At 36.6% G+C, this 26,123-nt stretch overlaps 1 protein-coding gene across 3 annotated transcripts in view; it reads right to left on the bottom strand.

Moving 5' to 3' along the window:
* The window catches only part of CDH19 (cadherin 19), an 86,873-nt gene that overhangs the window by 15,941 nt on the left and 44,809 nt on the right, over positions 1 to 26,123 (bottom strand). For all 3 annotated transcript variants that reach the window (XM_070049866.1, XM_070049867.1, XM_070049868.1), the window contains 2 exons: positions 23,455 to 23,576; positions 9,411 to 9,532 (listed from right to left, as the gene is read on the bottom strand). In XM_070049866.1, coding sequence (XP_069905967.1) covers positions 9,411 to 9,532; positions 23,455 to 23,576 — 244 coding nt within the window. The remainder of the gene's footprint in view (positions 1 to 9,410; positions 9,533 to 23,454; positions 23,577 to 26,123) is intronic.

Here is a 26,123-nt window from a genome sequence, read left to right as displayed (position 1 = left end):
TGGAGTCCTAGGTTTCATGTCTCTATTACATATTTAGACAAAAAAATTATTTAACATCAGTTCCCAGACCAGGACAGAGAGAGAGGTAGAGTAGAATTTTCTTGAACAAGTACCCCAATCTTAAGTACTGACCATTCCATCCGCCCACTAAAGGGTCATTGAATCCTGGAGAGGGGTATTAAACAGTTCTAGTGCAGGAAATATGAGAAGTCTATGTGTCAGTATGAGCCTACCCAAGGGACAAAAATCACAGTAATTAAAAGGAGGAATTTCAATAAAAATGAATTAATAAGCTTAATACTAGTGTAACCACATCTTCGTGTTAAGTAGACCTCTAAGGCTACTTTGAGGCTGAATACAAATATCAAGGCCAGTCCTTCTCACTAATGTTAGCTTTCCGTCTCCTTGGAGAAGGTGCAGTTGCAGTCTCCTTTATGGTGAAAACATCCACTAGGCTTCCTGGGTTACAGCTACTTTATACTATTCATGCAGGTAGCAACAACCATCACAGACACAAGTGTAGTGAGGGTAAAGGACAAATAATTTCAGTTGGACAAGAGGATTAAGTTCAAAAGATCTTGTACATCATGTTGGTCACAGTTCAGGCCGAAGTATTTTACATTTGAAAACTGCTGAGAGTAGATTTTAAGTGTTCTCTTCTCAAAAACAATTTGTGAGCAATGCGTGTACTAACTTGGTTTACTCATTTGACAATAAACATCATAAGGTAAACTATAAATATATGAAACTGTTACTGGTCAAACGAAAAATTTTAGTCACACTACTGTGTACTACAGAGGTAAGAGTGACAGAGAGTGAACTTCAGTTTGAGATTTTTTTTTTCTTTTTTGAGTTGAAAGTGACAAAATATACAGTTTGGGGGACAGGGAATCTTAAAATAAGCTGAACTGCACCAACTCTGTTATCCTGGGCAAAACTTTGTCTTTAGTTTTGGTATTGAGGGGCTTTCTATGTCTTAAACAAGTATTTTCTAAATTGCATGCTTCCCATGCTTTGTTGTGCCCCACTCTTACCAGCTGAAAAGTCTCATGAAACAAAGACTCTCTTTCCCTTCATCTCTGTCCTTTCCTCATTCTGCAGTGCAAAGGTGGCTAAGTGTTGCTTCCCCTTGTTGCAACCACTCCTGTTCCCTGCTCGGGTCTTAGGAAGTAGAAACTGGCTCTGGGTTTCCTCATGGCTAAGTCAAGAATTTACTATCTTTGGCATGCCTATTTCACAATTTGTGCTCTGATAATACAGTCTTTACTTAATTGATTATTCATTATTTTACCAATTCTTTCTGAAAAATTTTAAGTTGAATGTTAACAATATTGTACTTAGAAGCACCATTCACTTTTGCAATTCAGAAAACGGTAAACTTAGTCAAGTAGATTTTACAACTCCTTTGAAATGATTTTAATACAAAAATTTACAAAAAATCACACTAAATAGTTATGGTTTCTGCATAAAGAAAATATCAATTGCATGCATTAGGCTTTGTTACCTTTCAAAACATGCAATTATGCTTACTCCATAAGTGTTAATGTTTACACATTACTGTCTCACTTATCTATCATGTTGGGAAATCTTCAGTGGCACTTTAGGAAGTGCACATTGACATGAGATGCTGGGTTTTAATTTTACTTGAAGAAAATCTGTCCAGTGCATTTCAAAGCAGAAATTCAAGGCTAAGCCAATCTTATTCTATAATGATCTATAAAAACACATGACAGTTGCAAATGACATTCTTGTAGATGTGACAGACCTAGTGGCCTGACTAATAAAAGGAAGTATCTTAGCATACAGTGAAGAAAGCAGCTATGATAATGTGATCTACATTGGTGGCACTCCAATGACTGGCTACTGATTAAATTCATAAACCATAGTTTACGCCAAGGGTAAAGGTTTGGCTTCCTCTGGATTTAAGTATATTCACCTTTCAGACGTATACAGGATTGAGACAGACATGTAAAATTTGATAGTGACATCTACAAGTTCCCCACACCATATTTGATTATGTCTAGCCTTTTTCTTTAGGGAATAGATGATAAAAATGGGGCTATTCCATATCATGGTCTGGGTTTGAATATATTTCAGAAAGAAAGCATCAATCAAAATGACTTTATTTTGATTTTTTTCATTAAAATTGTACAGCAGGAGGTGTTTAACAAGGGTAATACCCCAGTTTTGGTGCCTGCATTCAATATCAACGTGTTATTTTTCAAGTCCTAGCTCTGCTTTTACTTCCAGCTTGCTGCTAACATACACCCCGGAGGAAACAGGTTATGGCTCCGTTCCACCCAAGTGAAAAACTAAGACTGAAATCCTGGCTCCTGGCTTTAGCCTGGCCCAGCCCAGGCTGTGGAGGTTAACACGTAGATGGAAGATCCCTTTGCCTGTCTGTGTGTCTTTCTCCCCACCCTCCAAATTTCAAATTAAATTAAACCAAGTAAAATGTAGAAATAATTGTTTCAGATTAGAGAAACAGAAAACACTGTTTTTATATATTGTTTTTAATTGTGTAAATAATTAAAGAATATCTAGACTTTATGATCAGTGTGACATTCTTGGAGACAAAATGCAAATTATAATCCTAGTGAAGTAGTTTATAAAACTGCATGCTGTTGAGAAAGATACGTAAGCTTTTTGAAGCATTGTGTTCACAATAGTTAAACTATTAAAGAGTTTACTATTTCAGAGTTTCTTTTCTTCATTTAAACTTTTAGCCAGGCATAAGAAAATTAATTCTATAGCATTACATCCAAGATGCATTTCTATTCTTTGGCAGAGTTTAGTCATTGATATTCTTTCAGAGTACATTGTGTCAAATGTTAGTATTTGAGTTTCTTTTAGACAATCCCTTTGTAGAGATTGATCTTTCAATTTTTATTTTCAAAAGTGTTTCCATTATTAAAGACATATTACTTTGCTTTAAATAAAAATTCAAATCATATATTCAATCACTATGTGGATCCAATGGACATTTTTATAAATATGATACATTATGTAAATTTAGTGCTGTGATACTTTTCATGTCCTTGTACTTTGTCAAGATACTTCAGTTGGATATTGTGATGATGTTCATCATCCAAGGGATTATCCTATCATCGCTCCTAGTTTTTTCCAAATGTTCTTTAGAAAGACTTTTGAAAAACTTGTGTGATTGGGGCTGGCATTGTGGCATAGCAGCTTAAGCTGTAGCCTTCAACACTGGCATCCCTATGGAAACCAGTTCGAGTCTGGACTGTTCTACTTCAGAACCAGCTCCCTGCTAATGAGCCTGGGAAAGTAGCAGTGGATGGCACAAGTCATTAGACCCTTGCACCACACGGGACACCTGGAAGAAGCCTCTGGCTCTTGGCTTTGGCCTGGCTAGTCCCTGGTTCTTGTGGCCAATAGGAGAGTCAACCAGCAGATGGAAGACCTCTCTCTCTCTCTCTCTCTCTCTCTCTCTCTCTTTCTTTAATACTGCCTTTCATGAAAAGCCAAGCACTGTGGCAAAAAATGACCTACATGAAAGAGCTCTGTGAGTGAGATCCTGGTGGAAAGAAGGGGCCATAAAAGAGGGAGGTACCTTTCTCTTAAGGGAGGAGGGAATGTCCACTTTGATCATGGCCTTGTCTAAATAAGGTCGGAGTTTGTGGACTCAAGAGGCTTCCATAGCATCGGCAGCCCATGACAAGAGCCTCGGGTGATTACTGATGTCATAAATAAGAGTGTCAATTGTTAAATCAACAACAGGAGTCACTATGCACTTGCTCCACATGTAAGATTTGTCCTTAATGCATTGTACTATGAGAATTAACAGTAAAACTTGTCTTAAAACAGTACTTCAGGTGCCGCGGCTCACTAGGCTAATCCTCCGCCTTGCAGCGCCGGCACACCGGGTTCTAGTCCCGGTCGGGGCGCCAGATTCTGTCCCGGTTGCCCCTCTTCCAGGCCAGCCCTCTGCTGTGGCCAGGGAGTGCAGTGGAGGATGGCCCAAGTCCTTGGGCCCTGCACCCCATGGGAGACCAGGAGAAGTACCTGGCTCCTGCCATCAGATCAGCGCGGTGCACCGGCCGCAGCAGGCCAGCCGCGGCGGCCATTGGAGGGTGAACCAACGGCAAAGGAAGACCTTTCTCTCTGTCTCTCTCTCTCACTGTCCACTCTGCCTGTCAAAATAAATAAATAAATAAATAACAGTACTTTATGCTGTGTGTGTCTGTGTTGGTACAAACTGTTGAAATCTTACTTAGTATAGAGTTGATCCTCTGTATATAAAGATAATTAAAAATGAATCTTAATGAAGAATGGGATGGGAGAAGAATAGGAGGTGGGATGGTTTGGGGGTGGGAGGACAGGTAAGGGAGTAAGAACCACTACAATCTAAAAGTTGTACTTATGAAATTTATATTTCTTAAATAAAAGCTTTCTACCAAAAAAAGAAAAACAAACACTGTCTTTCAAAAAAAAACTTAAGAATAAAAGAAGAAACTTTTCTGGTTAATAGCATAGACAGATGATATAATAATGAAATTGATCTTCACCATTGCATCATTCTTCTACCGTTTCTTGTTTGTGCTGCTCAAAGTATTACGTGAACTTTTACAAAGACTGAAGAGATAATTGGCACACTATCATTTTAGTCTGATTTTAGCTTTCACTGAAAACAGTTGAAAGTTCAGAGCTTCTCTTATTTTCTTATTTCCATAATAACAGAGAAAAAATAATTAACAGTAGACAATGGTTCAATTTTTGAGGATTGGAAGATGAATATCAAAAGTAGAAATCAAGAATGTGGACTACAGAGGATGGTGAAATTGATCATGTGAGCAAAATTTCAGGCTATGAGAATGAAATTATAACAAGTGAATTTTCCCAAATCAGGAATCAGAGAGTGAATGATATAAAATGATAGATAAAAGAAACAAGTCATGCAACAGGACAACCACTATCTCAACGTGTTTTATAACAGGAATATGGATATTTCTGTTTTACTAAATATAAATTGGATGTTTTATCGTCTTTATGATTTTACAACAAATATACTTTATAAATTCAACATTGCTAAAGATAGCGAGTATCCAAATGTTGCTGGAAGGAAAGGGGTGCTTTAAAGTATTTTTATAGAAGGGCAGATGTTGTGGCACAGCAGGTTAAGTCACCACTTGGGATACCACTATCCAGGTTGTAAGTGCCTGGTTTTAGCCATGGATGCTCCATTTCTGATGCAGATTCTTTCAAAGGCACATTGGGAGGCACTAGATGATGCCACAAATTCTTGAGTTCCTGCCATCTCTGTGGGTGACCTGGATTAAGTTCCTGCTGCTAACTCCATCCTGATCTATCCCTGGCTCTTGCAGGTAATTGAGAAGTGAACCAAGAGATGGAAGAGGTCTCTCTCTCCCTGATTCTCTCTCTTTTTCTGTTGCCGTGCTTTTTAAATAAGTAAATATAAATGCACATTTAAAAATGAAAAAAAGTTCTTAAATGATTGATTATTCTACTTGATGTCTATGATTTTACACCATATATATCATATATATAATAATTTTGAATTTCTATAATCACAAAGATAGACGTTTCATTTTTTGAAAAAGATGTAATCAAAAATTATTTATTGTCTTTGAGCATACGCGTTTGGAACATGAATCCATTTTATTTTAACTTGTCATTCCCTTCCATGTAAAGATTGTTCCTTCGCCTCCCTTCTCCTAGAGCATGTACTTTAAGAAAACTGACCGTTGCAAGTTCTTTCCTCTGACCTCTTGTAATATAGATACATCTTCAACCAATCTTTCCATTTTTACAACCCAGGACTGTCTTTCTCAAGATCCTAGGAGCTACCCTTGGAAGCACAATCATTAAGAATCGCAGGTGCCAGTACCGGTGGATTACAGGAGCCTAACTCCAATAGTCAGCAGTTATTTAAAACACAGATTTCTTTTTACAGATTTGTGTACATATTTGAAAGGCAGAGTAACAGAAAAATAAGTGGAGAGAGAGAGCGAGAGAGAGAGTGAAAGAGAGAATATCGTCAACCCCCTGATTCATTTCTCAAATATCAGCAACAGTTAGAGCTGAAACCAGGAGCCAGAGACTCCATCCCTATCACCCACATGGGTAGCAGAGACCCAAGTGTTGCCTCCCAGGCACACTAGCAGGAAGCTGGATTGGAATTAGAGTAGCTGGGGCTGAAATCAGAACACCAATATGGGATACCAATGTAGTAAGTGGTGGCTAAACCCACTGCAATGCAACACTGGCTCCCAAAACAGATACCAAAATCACATTTACCTTTTCTCTACTATCGCATCCCCCAGCATTTTCTCACAGCTTTATCCAGCACCTAAAGCTCTCCAGCCTTTTGTTTGAATAGAGTTGAGTGCATCTCTCTCCTCTATCAATTGCCTTGAATGCCATCACCTTGGCTGCTCTTAGTAAGTGTCCAATGCAATTTCTTTCCACATATTTTCATATGTTGTTCTGCACTCTCATTTCATTCACATAGATTTATTTTAATTATTTGATCAATGACATGGTTTGTAAAGAGTAAATTTGATCATTTGGTAAACTATCAAAAATTTTCTCTACAATCGTGACAAATCTACTCACACTTCCTCAATCAAAAATGATCTCCATGCATGTCTGTGTCAACAGTTACCTCGTTTACTTCCTGTATCAACAGTCTCCTTTGAAGTATTTTTTTTTCTTTCTTTACTAATCCATAAATATTATGGGACTTATGGTTGCATCTCATTTTCTTCTGTATTCCCATTTATTTTTCCTTCCTTCCTGGGTGACATCCTTTCTTAGCTATAAATAATCCAGTAAACCCCAAATATCTTTTTAATGGGAATGTTAGTGTGCATCCTGGTCTATAATCAGCAAATAAAGCAGGTAATAACTCTTTCATTGAGAGGCACTTTCTTTATTTCTGATTACAATATTTTTCTAGTGCTTTCTCATTTCCCCATGTACTTGATATTGAAGTTTCCAAGCCACAGTCTTTAGACACATCATTCTCTGTCCACACTCACTCCCTAGGAGCCCCCATCATACCAATGGCTGTAAAATTCCAACACATGTGTCCATATGGACTTTTCCTGTGAAATCCATGTTCATGCCAAAGGTCTATAGAGCATGTCCAGGTGGAAATTACGGAGTTTTAAACATGGTATGAAAATCATTAAAAATAATGTTTTACCTGATAGTATGACTCTGATTAGGATGCCAAATTAAAAGAATACATATGAAAGAGATGTTTTTGATCAAACAATTGTTTCTACCCTTATTAAAATGGCTTATTTTACCCATATTAAGGGTTTGAATTTCTAGGTAGTAAAGGATTATGACAGAGAATCACAGAAACAAAATATTCCTTGATTTCCGACAGCACATCATAGTCATTTATTCAATTAAATATTATTGAGAACTTCCCTGTATAGTATCAAAATATGAAAACAAAATCTTACAATCCAGAAAGTATGCAAAATAAGACACAGACACTGTAAAATGATAATATATAGTCAATATAAGATGAAAGAGAGAGAGAGAGAGAGAGAGAGAGAATGGAGAGTAATGGTTATGTGCCTGAATGCTGATATCAGCTCCTGGGTTAAAACAATTATATGGACTCGAGTTTCTTCTATTAACTTGAGACTTGTAATGCACAATCAAATGGGTTAATGCTTGAACAATGTTTGGGGTATTTCAAGTAATATATTTGCTTTAAGCAATAATGATTTGTTATCCAATTCAAACCCCAAACTCCCTACAACTGTTCTACCCACTGAAACCTCTAGTAATTAATATTCTATGTTCAATTTGTTTTTTTTTTCTAAATTTCCAAATATGTGGAAGAAAACACAGTCTTTGTCTCTCTGTATCTAGCTTATTTTACCTAATAGGATGCCTTCCATTCCGTTAAATTTGCTGTAAATACAGGATTTCATTATTTCTTATAGCTGAATAACATTGTTATAGTGTGTGTGTGTGTGTGTGTGTGTACAAGTGGGACACACTCAACGTGGTTGAGTCCTATATAGGCTATTGTAGATACTGTTGTCAGTGAATATAGTGGAGTAAGCATTCATTGATATACTTTATGTAATGTTTAATTCACTTTTGCAACATAATAAAATTTTCAATAGGTATTTCAGAAATAAAGGTTAATCTGAAGAAAACTGTACGTTAGAAAGCACAAGTAATGTTTTTAAATGAAAGCAATTCAGAATGTTAACAAGAAGAGAATTTTAAAAAAAGATAAAATTGTGAACTTATGACCAGATCAATAAAAATGTTAAATAACATATTACTGAGTTTTCCACTAATACTTGCTGATATTAGGAAAATGGCAAAGTCTCTGAGAACGTATGTCAGAGAACTGTACACTAAGAAATTTTGTCTACTCTTCCTCTACTAATTAATTCACCTATGCTTTGTACTCAAAGCTTCCTATGAGAATGATGTCACTGGAAGTCAGCAATGAGTAGAACACATTCATTCTCAAAATAGGCTATTATCCCTCGATGCTACAAATATACCAATATTTGAGTTTTAATTTATCATCCAGGATCTATGAAAAGAATGAACATTCCACTCAGGCACTCAAGATATGAAATACACTCTGAAATGACCCCAAAAGAAGCCAGTTCTTCTAGCAATGCATGTGTCTGTCTTTTCAGTAGAATAGTTATTATGAACGTTTTATCCATAATCATTATTAAAAAACATTATGGAGTTAGGATAGAAAGTCCATTATAGTTAATAGAGACAAGTAGCTTACTCTTGGAAATACTTATCACACACATCTAGTACTATGTCCAGACCTCAATTCCCTCATTTTATAAAATTTTGCTCTTTTCCCAAATCTTCTGTCCAGTAACTTAAGCCCAACTGAGAACACTGAATATATAATTTTGTTCAGTAAGTATATTTACTACCTGGAGCATTTATAGAACTCTATGTAGAAGATGAAATAAACTAATTTTTTTATTTTTTTTATTTATTTGACAGAGTTAGACAGTGAGAGAGAGAGACAGAGAGAAATAGAAAACTTGAAGTTTGCATGTTACTAAATAAAAAAGAAATTTATATTATTATACTCAATTCACAGCTTAAAAGTATTTTATGTATATTTAGAATAATGCATATTTCCAATATTTCAAAATACAATGAATAAGTACAAAATATTATATGTAATGCATTATATAGTACTCATACATAATATGTGAAGTATGTTATATAGAATAATTATTATTGTATAATAGAATACATTGACTATTTTATTGAATGACTTACATAAATTACACAATACACAAATATTATATTATATGATATCTGTGAATGCATATGACATATATTCATAATAATACATGGAAATATGATGCAATGTTTCAATTTCAGTAATTATTATAGATTCTTACCTGACCAGGGTCTGCATTTTCACAAACGTAAGTCTCATAGTATTGAGACAACTCAGGAGCATGATCATTGATATTAAGAATTTGCACATATACGGGGACTGACGAGATCTGCTGTACATTGTCTGCAAATTAAAGATAGAAACAGAAATAAAAGACTGTGATGCTGCCTGTAGAAAAGTGTCATGAAAATATATGAAAAGCTATGCCATTTATTTGAACGTTGCTCTAAAAAAGCCAAGGACAGGATTGCAATATGATTCACATATTTTTACTAAAAAAAGTTGTTTATTTTAAAGGCAGAGTGATAAAGAGGGAGAGATAGAAGGACAGAGAGACAGAGGAAGAGAAAGAGAGAAATAGACAAAGAGAATCATATATTCTCACTATTGGTTCACTCCCTAAATGATTGAAATGCCTAGGGCTGGTCCAGTTTTGAAAACAGGAGCCAAGAACTCCATCCTGGTCTCTAAGATGGGTGGCAGGGACACAACTATTTTGGCCATCATCTAATGCTTTCCCAATTTCATTAGTAGGGAGCTGAATCTGAAGCAGAATGGCTGGGACTCAAACTAGTGCTCAAATATGGATGCCAGCATTGCAAGTGGCTGCAGCACTCCACCAACCTCATGATTTACATATTTATCCATGATATATCTTATAAAAATTCTGTATGCAACATACTCATCTCAAATAAATATTTACTGATGGGGCTGGCGCTTTGGCGCAGCAGGTTAAAGCCCTGGCCTGAAGCACCAGCATCACATAGTCTCAGCTGCTCCTCTCCCGATCCAGCTCTCTGCTATGGCCTGGGAAAGCAGTAGAAGATGGCCCAAGTGCTTGGGCCCCTGCACTGGAGCCCTGGAAGGAGCTCCTGGCTCCTGGCTTTGGATCGGCGCGGCTCTGGCCGTTGTGATCATCTTGGGAGTGGACCAGTGGATGGAAGACCTCTCTCTGTCTCTACCTCTCTCTGTAGTTCTTTCAAAAAAAAAATAAAATAAATCTTTAAAAACATATTTATTGAGTAACTCTGCCATGCACTCTAGGTAGGAATGAAAATAAAAAGATAATCTGTTATACAGAGATCTTGCTAAAGTATGCAATTATTTGCATTAACTCGCTTAATATTTAATATATGCATTATTAATCATCAAATTTACTTGAAAAAAATTGAGAAATTATTTTTTCAACTCAAAGTGGAAATGACAGGTTATAATGATTACTATTGGTACTCTGAGCCAATGATGTTTAGAGATTGTAGCTTTTACAAAGAAAAATGAGTATATACTAATGATATAAGCAAATTCAAAATAAAGTACTTCAATAAAGCCTAGGTGAAATGATCTGAATGGTCACAAAATCCAGAAACTGTGGAGGCAGAAAATTATGCTTAAATACATTTTTAAAGGCAAGAATAACACAAAACAATCATCAGACAAAACACTCATCACAAAGCAACAATCTGTGAAAATGTTTGCCATCACATCATGAAACATTAGTTTTTCTTATTTTAAAATCTCTACAATTGATACGGAAAAGACATTTCAGGAAGAAAATTGCAAAGTAGAAAGTCACAGAGGAGAAAATCAAAAAGACCTGTAATACAGTGGTTCAGCCTTTTCTCTGCTGATGTTACAGTTTGCATGATTCTTTGTTGAGGGGGTAGGGTTGTCCTGTGCCTGGCTTGAGGCCAAGTTCAGCCCCTGGGCTCAGCTGACTGCATGCTGGTGGACTCTGCACCCCAGTGTAAGGACCAGAGCGGTCTTCAGACATTGTCAGATGGAAGCCCATGTTTCTTTTGATTACTATGTTGTTAATGGGAAAGTATTATTTTTCTAATTGCAGTTTTTAAGGGCAAATGCACATTAAAATTAGGATGCTTAATTCTGTCTCTTCAAGATAAAGGAACATACTTTCCCTCCTTTTTCTTTAAGCATTTATGTTAGAAAATTTGTAATTATAAGAGCTATGTCCTTTTAGAGTGGAGATAAATTCTTAAAGAACCCCATGAGCTTCTTGACCACTCTACAGCCTGTGTTTGTCTTTCTGCCTATTGGGGACCCTCCCTGGGACAGGTGATCATCAGCAAATGGAGCTCCTTTGAAACCCAGCTTCTCTGCAGGTGAAGAGAATAATTTCAGCAAAGTCCTTGTGCCAACTATAAAGGTGTATGTGGTCAAAGTGATATGAAATGTTCAGTTTTCCATTAGATAAAGTTGATTGGCAAATTCAGGTGGTCATTCTAATTATCCAATGAATTCTGGATGAATTATTTGTAACAAGTTATGCTAAATCCTGTTCTGTGAATTCTATATGTTTATCCTGAGAACATGAAGATAATGGGATGTATCTCTTAGTTTTTTCTTGCTTTGGCTTTCTCTTAGGAAATCCCCTGTGTATAACATCTTGATTTAATGAAACAATTTCTTGGTCTGGTGGCGTGGCTCACGTGATTAATCCTCCGCCTGCAGCACTGGCATCCCATATGGGCACCGAGTTCTAGTCTCTGTTGCTCCTCTTCCAGTCCAGCTCTCTGCTGTGGCCTGGGAGGGCAGTAGAGGATGGCCCAAGTGCTTGGGTGTCTGCACCCGCATGTGAGCCCAGGAGTAGGCACCTGGATCCTGGCTTTGGATCAGTGCAGCATCGGCCGTAGCGGCCATTTAGGGGAGTGAACCAACGGAAGGAAGACCTTTCTCTCTGTCTCTCTCTCTCACTGTCTATAATTCTACCTGTCAAATAAATAAAAAAAAAAAGAAAAAAAAAAGAAACTATTTCCTTACATTACACGCAGTGACATTATCTGGGTAGGCATGAGATTTTCTAGTTATTTTCCCCCAACAATTGACTGTTGAAATTAATGGAAATTGCAATATCCAATTAATGAAAAATGAAACTTAAGTTTATTACACACACAAAACCCAATCAATGGCCTTTAGGAAATAACGGAACTTAGGAATTTTCATTTTGAGAAGATCCTTGTTGTATTACATTTAAGATTAAAATATATAAATAAATGAGTAAAAATTAAAAGATATTTCTATAGGCAAACATTTGGTGCATTTAAGATTCTGCATAGGATGCCCATAGTCCATCTTGGAATACATGAGATGCCAATGAATATAGCAGCTTCCTGCGCATGTGCACTCTGGAGGTAGCAGGTGATGGCTCAAGAACTTGGGTCCCTGCCCCACATGGGAAACTCAGCTTGGTTTTTGGTTTCCTAGGTTCAGTGTTGTTTAGCTCTGGCTGCCACATGCATTTGGAAGAGTGTGCAAGCTGGCTGAAGGTCTGTGTCTCCTCTATATCTGCCTTTCAATTAAACGAAGATAATGTTTCAAAAAGAAAATGATATTTCTAAAAATTTCAAGGCTAGAATTATTCAGGAACTAACCCCCATTCACATTAGTTATGCTATAAACACATGATCTATAATCACAGAACATCTTTTTTTCATAAATAAGTTCATTATAAAACTTATATTCAGATGTGAATACACCGAAGGAAAATAAATATGACATTCATCTAAACTGTTATCATTTATCTTAAAAATGTTTAAAGTTGAGTTCAACCTGTGCTTTTAGTATGGCTGTGTAAAACATGCATAGATCTTCACAGCTTCAATTTAATTAGTGGTTTTGTTCATTTCGCTGGCAAACTGATAAATAGCTTGGCTCTTAGCTTGGGAAGCTTTCCAGGAAAGACACTACTAAGCACAATGAACTTCATTTGCTGGAAAAACAAATGTTAAAAAGGAATATCTCTTTCCTGTAATCAGCTTACTTGTGTTGCAAACTTTTCACAATGCTTAAAAAATGCAGCTAGAGTTTTTATAAATTTTATATGATACTCTGTTTCCCCCTGGTGAAGAGATTTATTTATATTAACTATTTGCATATATTATTGAAGATCAAATGGTCAAACTTAATCTTTCTTGCATTCATATCATAGGATTAATAAAGTGGTACACGTATTTCTCCCCAAATAGTTCAAAAATGGGCTTAATCATCTAGCTATTATTTAAATTTTGAGAAAAGTAAATGAAAATGTGTTACCCAATGCAACAAAAGTATTTTCAGACAAGTTTTCCCTTAAAAGAAAGAAGAAAGAAAAATCCTAAATGTGTCATTGAAATCATGTTAAATCAGCATTATGTTTGTGGGTGTCTGAAAATATTTATCTTACTATATTTTGCCTGTAAACCTCATTTCCCATCTTCTAACTTCTCTGCCCTCCTATAAAATTATTATTGCAATATGAAATTTTTCACTACATAAAATGTGTTTTTTTTGTGTGTGGTTTCTTTCTAACAAAATTGATTATGTGAAAGTACTTCAAAAATTCATGGAAAAATTGGGGCCAGCACTGTGGCATTGAGGATTAACCTACCTTCTGCAGAGCCGGCATCCCATAAGGGTGCTGGTTCAAGACCCAGCTGCTCCACTTCCAATGCGGATCCCTGCTAATGCACTTGGGAAAGCAGCAGATGCTGAACTCAGGGCTTAAGCTCCTGGCTCCTGGCTTTAGAACAGCCCAGCTCCTGCTGTTGCAACCATTTGGGAATAAAACAGCAGATGGAAGATTTATGTTCTCTCTCTCTCTTGCTCGCTCTCTCTCTCTCCCTCTATCTCTTTTTCCTCCTATTCCTCCTTCTCTCCTTGTAAATATTTTTTAATTTATGGAAAATTAAATTAAAATATAAATTTATTTTGGTCCAACTTTTTTAAAAGAATCCATTCATGGTTTTTACTTAAACATTTTCCATGAACTTTTTGAAGATCCCTAGTTAAACATTAGGAGCAGATCATCATGAATGTACGGTTCCTATACATTCCTTAATGCCTTAATCACTCCATTATTAAATAATGATAAGGTTCTAATGATAAAATTATATAGAATCTAAAAATACTCAGTCTGGGCCAGTGTTGTGGTACAGTAGATTAACTTTGGCAACCCCTACTGGAGCACAGTTGGAAGTATCAGCTGATGTGCTTCTGTTAATGTGTTAATATGTCTTCCTGTTAATTAACAGCTTCCTATTAGAGTGCCTAGGAAGGAAATAGAGGATGGCCAAGTACTCGGGACCCTGTCACCCATGTGGGAGAATGGAATGGAGTTCCTGACAATTGGCTTCAGCTTCAACCAGACCTAAATGTTTATGATGATTTGGGGAGTGAAGCAGGGGTTAGAGGATCTTTCACTCTGTCTCTCCCTCTCTCTCTGTCGCTCTGCCTGTCACATAAAGAAATCTTTCAAAAAATATTCAATGTATAGCCACTTTGACCCTCATTATCATTTAGAACATAAGGTTATATTATAGTGGATAAAACCAGTGCCTGTGACACTGGCATCTCATATGGGTCCCAGCTGCTCCACTGCCAATCCAGCTCCCTGTTAGTGGCCTGGGAAAAACAGTAGAGGACTGCCCAGGTAAGTGCTTGGCCCCTGCCAAACACATAGGAGACCCAGATGAAGCTCTTACTCCCGGCCTCAGCCTGGTCTAACCCCAGAAATCATGGGTATCTGGGGAGTGAATCAGCAGATGGAAGATCTCTCTGCCATCCAAATAAATAAATAAATCATTTTTATTTTTTGCATTTTTATCTTCTTTTATTTGAGTTATTTAATACAATGTTCTATAATGCACGAGTTTTACATTTAAAATTTTACTAAAAACTTTGAGACTTTTGCTCTAAAAGATCAATTCCAACTATGAAGTATAAAGCTGTGTGATATATGTGTTTCAAATGTTATATATGTATATAATATATATACTCTTATTAAATGTTATGCTTCCATTAAATTCACTTCAGTGCTCATTCACTCAACTTTTTTCAAGGGAGTTGAAATAATTTCAAATCACCTTCTTATTATTTTTCCTTTTTCCATTTTTTGTCCATTTTATTACAGAATATTTTGGAGTTGACAAAACAAAATATATGAAGTAGTAATACATAAAGTTCCCGTGTACCACTCGCCCCATTTCCTCTGCTAACATCTCATATGAGCATCTTGGTTATTATTTATAAACCACAACCACCTTCCCCTATATTTCTTATCCAGATTCTTTTCCTTCCTCCCATTCCTTTCAACTTCCAGGGATCAATATTCCATGTTCAGATGGTTTTTTGGTTGTTCTGTGTTTGTTGTTGTTTGTTTCATTTTGCTTTTAAGATTTTATTTATTTATTTGAGAAGTAGTTATAACACAGAAAGAGAGAAAGAGACAGAGAGAAACATCTTCCATCCACTAATTCACTCCCAAAATGGCTACAATGGTCAGAAGTGAGCCAATCTGAAGCTAAGAGCCAGGAGCTTCTTCCTCGTCTCCCACGTGGGTTCGAATGCCCAATGACTTGGGCCATCTTCTTTTCTAGGCCATAAGCAGAGTGCTGGATCATAAGAGGAGCAGCCAGGACATGAAACTGGTGCCCATATGGGATGCTGGCACCACAGGCAGAGGCTTAGCCCACTAAACCACAGTGCTGGCCCCAGTAGTTGTTGTTTTTATTAATTTTAACTTACACATGTGAGGGAGAATATGCTGAAATTGTCTGCATTGGCTTATTTTGCTCAACGTGACATCCTCCAGTTCCATAAATTTTGCTGCTCATGACAGGATTTCATTCTTTTTAATAGCTGAATAGTATTCCAGCATGAATTTGTAGTATATTACCCTTCATCTGATGATGGACACTAAGGTTGATTCCATAATTTGCTATTGTGAACAGTGCTGCAATAAATATGGAGAACCAGGCATCTCCTGGATAAAGTAAGTTCATGTCTTTTCAATATATACCCAATAGCAGGATTGATGGATCATATGACAGTTCCAGTTCCAGGATTTCAGGAAATCTCCATTACTGTTTTCCACAATGGCTGCACTAATTTATATTCCCACCAACAGCATATAGGAGTTCCTTTTTCTCCACATCATTAGCAGCATTTGTTCATCTTTGTCCTTTTTATAACATCAGATTTCTCATTGTAGTTTTGATTTGCAAAATCCCACCCCAGGCAATCAGGGAGCCCTGAGTGTGTGGAGCCACCCCCAGAGATTGCCCAGAGACCCAGCCACAGCCTGCAGCTTCCCATTTAGCCAGAGTGTTTCCACAGTGGCAGCACACAAGTTTCCCACAGTCCCGGGGTGCTAAGGATCCACTCTGCCCTGCCAATCTGTGCCATGCACAGAGAGGTGGAGACACTCACAGAGCCAGCTGCCTGTGGATGTCCTGCCTAGACAATTAAAGCCCCAGAGCCCATGATGTGTTGGGAGGCTGGGGGCATTTCACAGTCCAGCCTGGGTGCCAGTGCCCTGTCAATCCTCCCAGCCATACTTAGGCATCTCCTCTCTGCTGGTTGCTGGGCACACAGACACAAGCTAGCACAGCTGTTGCATATGTCCAAAATTGTGCCCAACCTCTCAACAGTTTGCAGGGCGCCATTGTCAGGGGGACAGCGAGAGAAACGTGCCCCTTTCTTGGTTCCAGGTTGGCAGGTACCCTGTCCTCCACATGGCTCCAGGCCAGATTCGTGCCAGGCTTTCCCCACAGCTTTATCGCCAACAGCTTGGGCTGCTGCAGTCCAGTCTCACCTCACTCTCCAAAGCTGGTGCTGAGGATCTCAGCTGCTGGGGTCCTGTGTTGTGTCCATGCTCAAGCTGTGTCCACACCCTCTACGTAGAGCCACACCATCTCTCTTCCTTCCGTGGAGCTTCTGCTGTTTTCTCCTTAACTCTTCCCTGAAATTTCACTCTCTCCACTTTTTTGTTGTTGTTGTTGTTGGAAACTATCTTACCCTAAACTAGAGCAGTAAGCTCCCTCCCGATTCTACCATCTTGGAACCTCTCCTCACAAAAGTTTTTGATTTTGTTTTAAATTTCTTCACTGATCCATTAGTCTTTCAGTGGCATGTTGTTTAATGTCCATTAATTTCTAAATTTCCTTTTGTTCTTCTTCTTGTTGATTTCTAGTGTTCCTTTGAGATTGAAAAGATATCATCTTTTTAAATCCACTAAGTCTTGATTTGCTGCCTAATACATGCATTACCCTAGAAAATGCTCCAAGTGCTAATGAGAACAATATGTATTCTACAACTCTTGGGTGAAATTTTCTGTACATGTATATAAAGGTCCATTTGCTCAACCATATGGTTCAACTTTGATGTATCTGCCGATTTACTGCTTGGAAAATGTGTCCATTGATGACAGTGGAGTATTAAAATCCACAACTGTGGCCAGCGCTGTGGCGCAGTGGGTTAACGCCCGGGTCCCGTATGGACACCGGTTCTAGTCCTGGCTGATCCACTTCCGATCTAGCTCTCTGCTGTGGCCTGGAATAGCAGTAGAAGATGGCCCAAGTCCTTGGACACCTGCACCTGTGTGGGAGACCTGGAAGAAGCTCCTGGCTCCTGGCATCAGATGAGTGCAGCTCTGGCCATCGTGGCCAATTGGGGAGTGAACCATCGGATGGAAGATCTCTCTTTCTCTTTATCTCTCTCTCTCTCTGCCTCTCCTTTCTCTGTGTAACTCTGACTTTCAAATAAATAAATCTTTAAAAAAAAAAAAACAACTATTTTGTATTAGAGTCTTTCTTTCCCTCTAGGTCTAGTAAGAATTGCTATATTATCAGGATGGTCCTGTGTTAGGTGAATATATAATTAAGATTGTTGTATCTTCTCAGTGAATTGATAATTTTACCAATATTTAACAAATCTTTTGGTTTTGTTTACATTTTTTGATTTAATGTCTGCTTTATCTGACTATTGCTACTCCCACTCATTGTTTGGTTCCATTTCCATGCTATACATTTTACACAAAGGAGTTAAGGAGTTTCTTGTGGGCAGCATGTACCTGGGTCTTGGTTTTTTTTTTTTTTTTTTATCCATTCATATAACCCATCTCTTGATGGGGAGAATTGATCCATTTATCTTCAGCGTTAATATTGATAGATAAGAATCAACTCTTGTTCTTTTGTTGTTTGGTTATTGATTGTATCTGCACAACTGATGAGTTTGGTGTCTTTTCATGATGTTTACTTCTGTTCTAGTACAGAAGTACTAGATGAACTCTGTGTTTGTTTATCTGGGAAATAACTATTTGTCTTTCATTTCTAAAGGATGGATTCACTAGATATAATACTTTGCTTAAAGTTTTTAAGACTTTGAAAATGTGGCTTCAGTTGTTACATAGTGGACAAAGCTGTCACCTACAACACTGGAATCCATATGGGTGCTGGTTCAATTCCTGGATGCTCCACTTCCAATCCAAATCTCTGTTGATGTGCCTGGGGAGCAGTGGAAGATAAAGCTGCTGGCTCCTGGTTCCTGGCTTCTGTCTCACCCAGCCCTGGTTGTTGTGACCACTTGGAGAATGAATGAGCAGATACAAGTTCTCTCTCTCTCTCTCTCTCTCTCTCTCTCTCTCTCTTTCTCTGTAACCCCACCTATCAAGTAAATAAACATATTTTTTAAGTATCTGAAAATGTCATCCTCTTTTCGTCTGCCCTACAGGGTTTCTGCTGAGAAGTCACAATTAGACTAATTGGTTTTCCTTCCTATGCAATTTGATATTTTCTCTTACTGTCTTTCAGATTCTGTCTCTGTTCTTAATTTTTGACAACTTAACTACTATATGTCTTGCGGGGGGAGCTATTTTGATTGAGCCTGATTATGATCCTGAGATTATGGGGCCAGCACTGTGGTGCAGCAGGTTTTAACCCAGCCTGCAGCCCTGGAATCCCCTGTGGGTGCAGGCTCAAGTCTGGCTGCTTCACTTCCAATCCAGCTCCCTGCTAATGCACCTGGGAAGACAGCAGAGAATGGCCCAAGCCCTTAGGCCACAGCACCCACATGGGAGATCCGGAGGAAGCTCCTGACTGCTGGCTCTGGCCATCACGCCCATCTGGTGAGTGAACCAGCCGATAGAAGATGCCTTTCTCCATATGTCTCTACCTTCTCTGCAATTCCTTCAAATAAAAAAAAAAAAAAAATTAAAAAAATATCCTGAGAGCTTCCTGTATCTGGATCCACAGGTCTTTGAAGACAGGGGGAGTTTTTAACTATTATTTCATTCAGTCGGCTTTCAGTACCTTTTTTCCTTCTCTGTTTCAAGTATTCCTACAATATAAATATTTGTTGTCTTAATGATATCCTATATGTCATGTAGATTTCTTCATTAATTTCAAAATATTTTCTCCTAATTTGTATTTGGGTTATTTCAAAGTCTTATCCTCCAGATCAAAAATTCTTCCCCTGTTCAGTCTTTTCTGCTCTTGAGGATCTCAATTGTATTTTTTTTTAATTTCATTGATTAAAAATTTTGCTTCAAAAACAAGCTCTTTTAAATGATTTCTATCTAGTTATTGAATTTTTCATTCACATCATCTACAGCTTTCGTTACTTCTTTAAATTGTCTATATCTATTCCCTTGTATATAATTGAGTTTCCTTAGCATCATTGTTGTGAATTCTTTTTCCAGGATTTCATAGATTGTTTCAAATGAAGTCCTAGTTTCTGAAAACTATTATGTATTTTTGGAGGTGCCACGCTTCCTTGCTTCTTCATCCACTTTATCCCTGTGTGGACATCTGCACACTGACTGTAATAGTCACTTTTTTTTTTTTTTTAATGAAGTAGGTTTTGTTTGAAAAAGATTTTTTTTTAAGCGGAATGTGGGTTGCCACTTGGGTTGTTGATTTGAACTTCTTTGTAGGGGATCCCGGAAATGTAATATCTTGAGTGTGTTCTTCAGTGGTAATCAGGGTTAGCACTGTCTGCAAAAGCCACAGTTCTCTAGTCTGCAGCAGTTTGTGGAGGAAGTAGTATGACTGAACTGAACATGAGCTTCCAAATGTGTGCATCCTTATTCTCTAAAGAGTTGGGGCTTTAATGGCTGTAGCCACTTGTCTGTTGCTATGGACACAGAGGATCCTGTCCCTTTGTGCTTCCAGGAAAGCCTGGAAATAATGACTTGCATTCCTCTTTTCCAGACATACTACCTGACAGTTTGAAATCCTCAGCAAAATCTGTATTCATCCTGTGGAACTGGAGGAGGTTCCCCTTAACATATCTAGTGCTGGGGCTTGGGATCTGGGTGCTACAAGCCCCAGCATTAATCCAAGTCAAAAATCAAGACCTGGCTAAGATCTTATACACAGCAATCCAACCAAGAGCCAGAGCTAATGGTTTCATAAGTCCCGGCAGCACTCAAGCTTTTGGGAAATGAACTAGTGGATGGGAGTATTTCCTCTCAGTTTCTACAGCTCACAAATAAATTCAAAAATCAATCGATAATATATTAAAATATTACTTCAAACACAGTCCTTCTTAGGTCTTCTCTAATAGCATGGCATCCTTCACATTGAAAAATTCATTAGTGAGATAGAGTATTATTAAAGTTTTTGGCAAATTTTTGATAACAATCATTCATATATTTCTTCTTTTTATTCATAAATTATACAACCTCTCATCTATAAATGCACATTATTAAGATACTACCTTCTATTAATTCATAATATATAGCATTTAATTAAAAGAAGATAAAAGATCTGCGTTACAACAAAAATTTTTCTTACCTATAAAATAAACTCTTGTGGATAATTATTTCTATAAGTTCAATAAATCAGGATCTTTTAGTAGTTGAGAGCTATTTTATAAACAAATATATTTTTCAAAGATTTCTAGTCTTTCCTTGAACTCATTTGAATTCCTTTTTCTCAAGAGCTTTGTAAAGAACGACTTTATAAATAGTTTGTTCCCAGAAATATTCAGTGAAGAGACTTGTTCTCTAAATAAACAACATTGTGTTCTATGACATGAAAAGCCTTGGCGTTTTTTCTGTGGCAGAAAACCTTTGTTCCTTTTAACTTTTGCTCCCCTTCCTTTATTGTTTAGTTAAACTAAAAATTCAAAATACAGACCCAAGTCCTCCTGCAGTGTTTCCATAGAGCTATTCAATGTATTGCAAAAAAAAAAAAAAAACATGCAACACATGCTTTCCAACCGACCAAATCACCTGCCAATTGTTCCGTAAGTGAGGAATAAGGTACATGCTTAACACTTATAAATAAGAGGCCAAGAAAGTAGACAAGGTTATTGAAATTCTGTGCCAATCAGTTATAAGAAAACTATATTCTAGACTATTTAAAATGCATAATTTTAATTCTATAGTGGAATTACTAATCCATTGAGTAATAATAGGGATGTTTTTTATAATATAGGTTGTAGTAGCTGTCCCTTTAACTTTTAATTAATATGAATAGTTGACTATCATTGGTTCATAAGTTTTCTTTTTTCAACTTTTATTTAATAAGTATAAATTTCCAAAGTACAACTTTTGAATTATAGCAGCTTTCCCCCATAACCTCCCTCCCACCTGCAACCATCCTATCTCCCACTCCCTCTCCCACCCCATTCTTCATCATGATTCATTTTCAATTATTTTTATATACAGAAGATCAACTTAGTATATACTAAGTAAAGATTTCAACAGACTGCACCCACACAGACACAAAGTATAGAGCACTGTTTGAGTAGTAGTTTCACCATTAATTCTCATAGTACAGCACACTAAGGGCAGAGGTCATAATTTTAAGGATTATATTCAGGTAGTGAATTATTATGATTTTATTTATATTTACAACAAGAATATAAAAATTTTGCCTATCTTTGGAAAAGAAAAGAAAAAAGAAGCAACTTGTCATGACTTATTTTTTAATATGACTATCAGAATTGATACAGATATTAATCCAAAAATGTAAAGCTAGCCTGCAAAGAAATCTTTCAGATTCTATAACATAATTTCATTTAAATCAGACAGATTTTAATGTTTGTATTTTAAAGGCTAATTTAGTATCACCTCATCCCTGAAGAATAAAAATACCTCATTATTTTATTCTAAAATAGAGTGAGGCACAGGTATTCTGTATTTGCTCTCTAAAATAACCATTCATGAACTAATGGACTTAATCTAACCTGATACTATTAAGGGCAGCATATTTCAGTTATTTTTAAAAATTTCAATTTCCAGTTATAGTTTTACTAGTATTCGCATAATAGAAAGGCTATGCAGAACAAAGCAATGGTGACTACATTGAAATTTCCTTAAAGGTAATAATTTATGTCAAATAAATATTGCAACTTCTTGTAGCTGCCTTTTCATAAAGAATACATATTTTGGAAAATACACAAGACATGTTCATGTTTTTTTCATGAAACTCATCTTTTTAAACAAACATGTATAGAATTTGAAGGATCTTCAAAAAGATCATAGAAAATACATATTATCTTTCAGTTTCATTTCCACAAACATTTTGAAGTGCGTTGTATATATTAGCAAAAATCCGCAAATTTTGTATTTTATTTTTATAAATTTATATAAAATATATACATAAACAAGATCATAAGGCCATAAATGTACACAATAATAAGTTTTAAAATTTCAAGTGTTTTTTGTTTTCTGCATTATGTTTTCCTCACTTCATTTATTTCTTTAACATTATTTATTGTTAAAATAAGAAAACAGTTTTCAATGTATATTTTAGTTAGTTAGAAATAAAGAGTAATGGGAATGAAAAATATTAATTTAAAATAAAACAGTTATGTACATAAATATGCACTCAAAATCATTTTACATTAATTCAAACAATATGATTTAAACTCTATTTATGTATATTTATTTGAAAGACAGAAAGACACAGAGACCTGCTGTCTGCCAATCTGCTACCCAAATTCCCACAACAGTCAGACACAGAACAGATCCAAGTCATGAGTGAGGATTAAAATCTGGGTCTAAGCTGTGGATGCCAGGGACCCAGGCAAAGGAGCCATCATCTGCTGCCCACCAGGGTAGACACTGACAGGGAGCTAGAGCCGAAGCTGGAATGGGGTTTGATCTCAATCAACACATGGGTTGCAGAAGTCCCGGTGAGCACCTGTACCCCAACCCCTGCCCCCCAACGATATTTTCAAGAAAATTCATTGCACATTTAGAACGGGTGTGATGCTTTACAGAATAGGGTGAATAAGCAAGTGGTACCCAAATAAATACTTACATATCTCTGTGGCTGCAACACTTAGGTTGTACCAAGCATTGCTCTCCCGGTCGAGTGTGTTAGTTGTAGTGATTGTGCCATTGTCATCAATACTGAACACTTTGCTTCTGATAATGGAATACCTGCACCAAAAGGAAAAATTTTCTTTAATGTTATTGTTTTCTTGTATAAATTGACACATATTACTCCCTTTAAAAAAAACACAAATTATTTAATGCATGCTCTACATAATAGTGTGATACTGAATAATGTTCCTAATAGTACATTCATATATTTAAGATTCAACTCAGTGGAGATCCCAAAACAAAAACTATGATGTCTTCAGATTTAAATTTATGTTAATTAAATATAAACACAATCCATTCATCTTCAAGTCCAAGTGAAAATTTTAAAAGATGTGGAATTTGGTTAAAACATAATGGCAAAGAGTGTTCTTTTTAACAAATACAAGTACACATACATAGGGGTAAAAGTAATGATTGTGAATAATCTTATTTTTTCATTTGGAGCAAAGTAAAATATATCCTAAGCCTAGACTAGTACTGGTTTATTTTTCTTAAGATTTATGTTTATTTTTGTTCCATTTGGAAATGAGAGAGCGAGAAAGAGCAAGCGAATGAGCTTCCATCCTGACTCATAATCCAAATCACAAATACAAAATGACCACAACCACTGTGGTTGGACCAAATCAGATTCAGGACGCTATTTCGTTCCTACTAATCCATGGTTCCAATGTGAGTGACAAGGACCCAACTACTTGAGCCATCACTACTGCCTCCTGGAGTGTGCCTTACCAGGAAGCTGGATAGAAAACAGAGCTGGGGCTCAAACCCAGTAACCCCCATCAGGAATGAACATATCCCCCATGGTGAGTTGCTGCTGCCCCCACACCCACCTCTGATCTCTTTCTGACACCACCTGTGTTGTAATCTGTGCATTATACTACAGTGACTTGACTGGTGATACATAGAAATGTTTGCTTTTGTTCATTTGCTAGTATTTGAGTCAACTTCTGGCCCTGGCTTGACAGCTCAGTCTCTTGTGAGCATTTGGAGTGTGAACCAGAAGATTTTAAATCTTCCTCTATGTATATCTACCTATAAGATAAATATGTAAATTAATTTAAAAATAAAATCTTTATAAAGTACATGCACATTTAATTATTTCCACATACCTGACATATTTCCAAATTATGAAATTTTATGTATAAAAGACCGATATAGTGGAAGTATAATACATAAATTACACATACATATATTTCAGATTCCAGAAATTTTCAGATCCACTAGGCTTTACTTTTGGAATTTAGACATTAGGAAGAAGAACCAAGGCCACAACAAACATATCTGAGTTACAGAATCAAAGGACTATAGATCTAATGTGCTGTTAGAGCATGCAGTCAAGGAGGCTGTTACAAAAGCCCCGCATGCAAAAAGCTGAAGAAGGATTTCAAACTCCACAATACAAAAGTCCTTGGATGCCTTCCATGTGTTATGACTGCTTACAGCTAATTAATAATAAAAATGAGAGAATAGTAATAACTAGGGTTCAGTAATGTTGTTTCATTGCACACATATTCCTTAAGACCTTTATGACAATGAGGTTTGCCATAATTATGTGGCATGAGATGAGATTATTTTAATATTCAATTGACAGGTTTCTAAAAATATCATACTAGTTTGTAGCTTGGTGTTCATGAGAAGGTTAAAATAGAAATGAAAGAAAATTAGGCTTTAGAGGAGCCCAAATTTATGTAAGTTCAACTTTAAACATTAAGAAGTATTTTACTTCAATATTTTTTGGCAAAAATACAGCAGCATTTTAACATACTATTTTAAATTAGATGTTTAATCCTGTTTCTATAAAATGTATTCCAAGTAAAACTCATCAAAAGCTTAATAGGAAGTTACAGTTTCTAATAGGTTAACATGCATCTGCTACAACTAGCAACAAAAGTCAAGGCCACAATTAGTAGATCTGAGTCCCACTAAAAATGAAAACATGGGTGTGTGTTTGACATAGTGGTTATGATTCTGTTTGGGATGCTTTCATCCCATATCAGACTGCTAATGTACATCCTGAGAGACAGTGGATGACAGCTCAAGCAGTTGAGTAGGAAACCCAGATGGAGTTTGGCCTACCCTATCCTGTTCTATTATTAGCACTTGAGGAACGAATAACTGGATGAAGCTTCTGTTTCTGTCTCTGTCTCTCTGTCTTTCAAGTTAATAAATTATAAATAAATTTAATTAAAAATCAAGAAATTCATGTCTTTGATACTATTAACTCAACTACCAAGTATAATTGACTTTACTGTTTCCACAAATGTTCCTTTCTTTTTTAGGAGTACAATTTAGGATCTCATATTGTATTGCATTTCATGTCCCTATAGTCTCCTACACAGTAATGCATTGTCTTTGTCATTTACTTAACACTATTGAAGAGTATCAGTTGGTAATTTTGTATGTCTCTTACTTTGGGGGTGTTTGATGTGATCTCCTGATGAGATAAATCTTATCCATTTTTTGCAAGAATAATACAGAAACACTGTGCTGTTCTTTTAGTATTATATAAGGGCTACATGACACTGATTCTGTCACATTAATGACGAAATTAACATTGATCTCTTGGTTAAGGTCATATCTGCCTAACATCTCTTCTCTAGTTAT

Source organism: Oryctolagus cuniculus, chromosome 10 (genome assembly GCF_964237555.1).
Source record: "Oryctolagus cuniculus chromosome 10, mOryCun1.1, whole genome shotgun sequence".
NCBI lineage: Eukaryota > Metazoa > Chordata > Mammalia > Lagomorpha > Leporidae > Oryctolagus > Oryctolagus cuniculus.
Note: the sequence above shows the minus strand (reverse complement) of the source record. Positions and strands in the feature narration are given on the sequence as shown.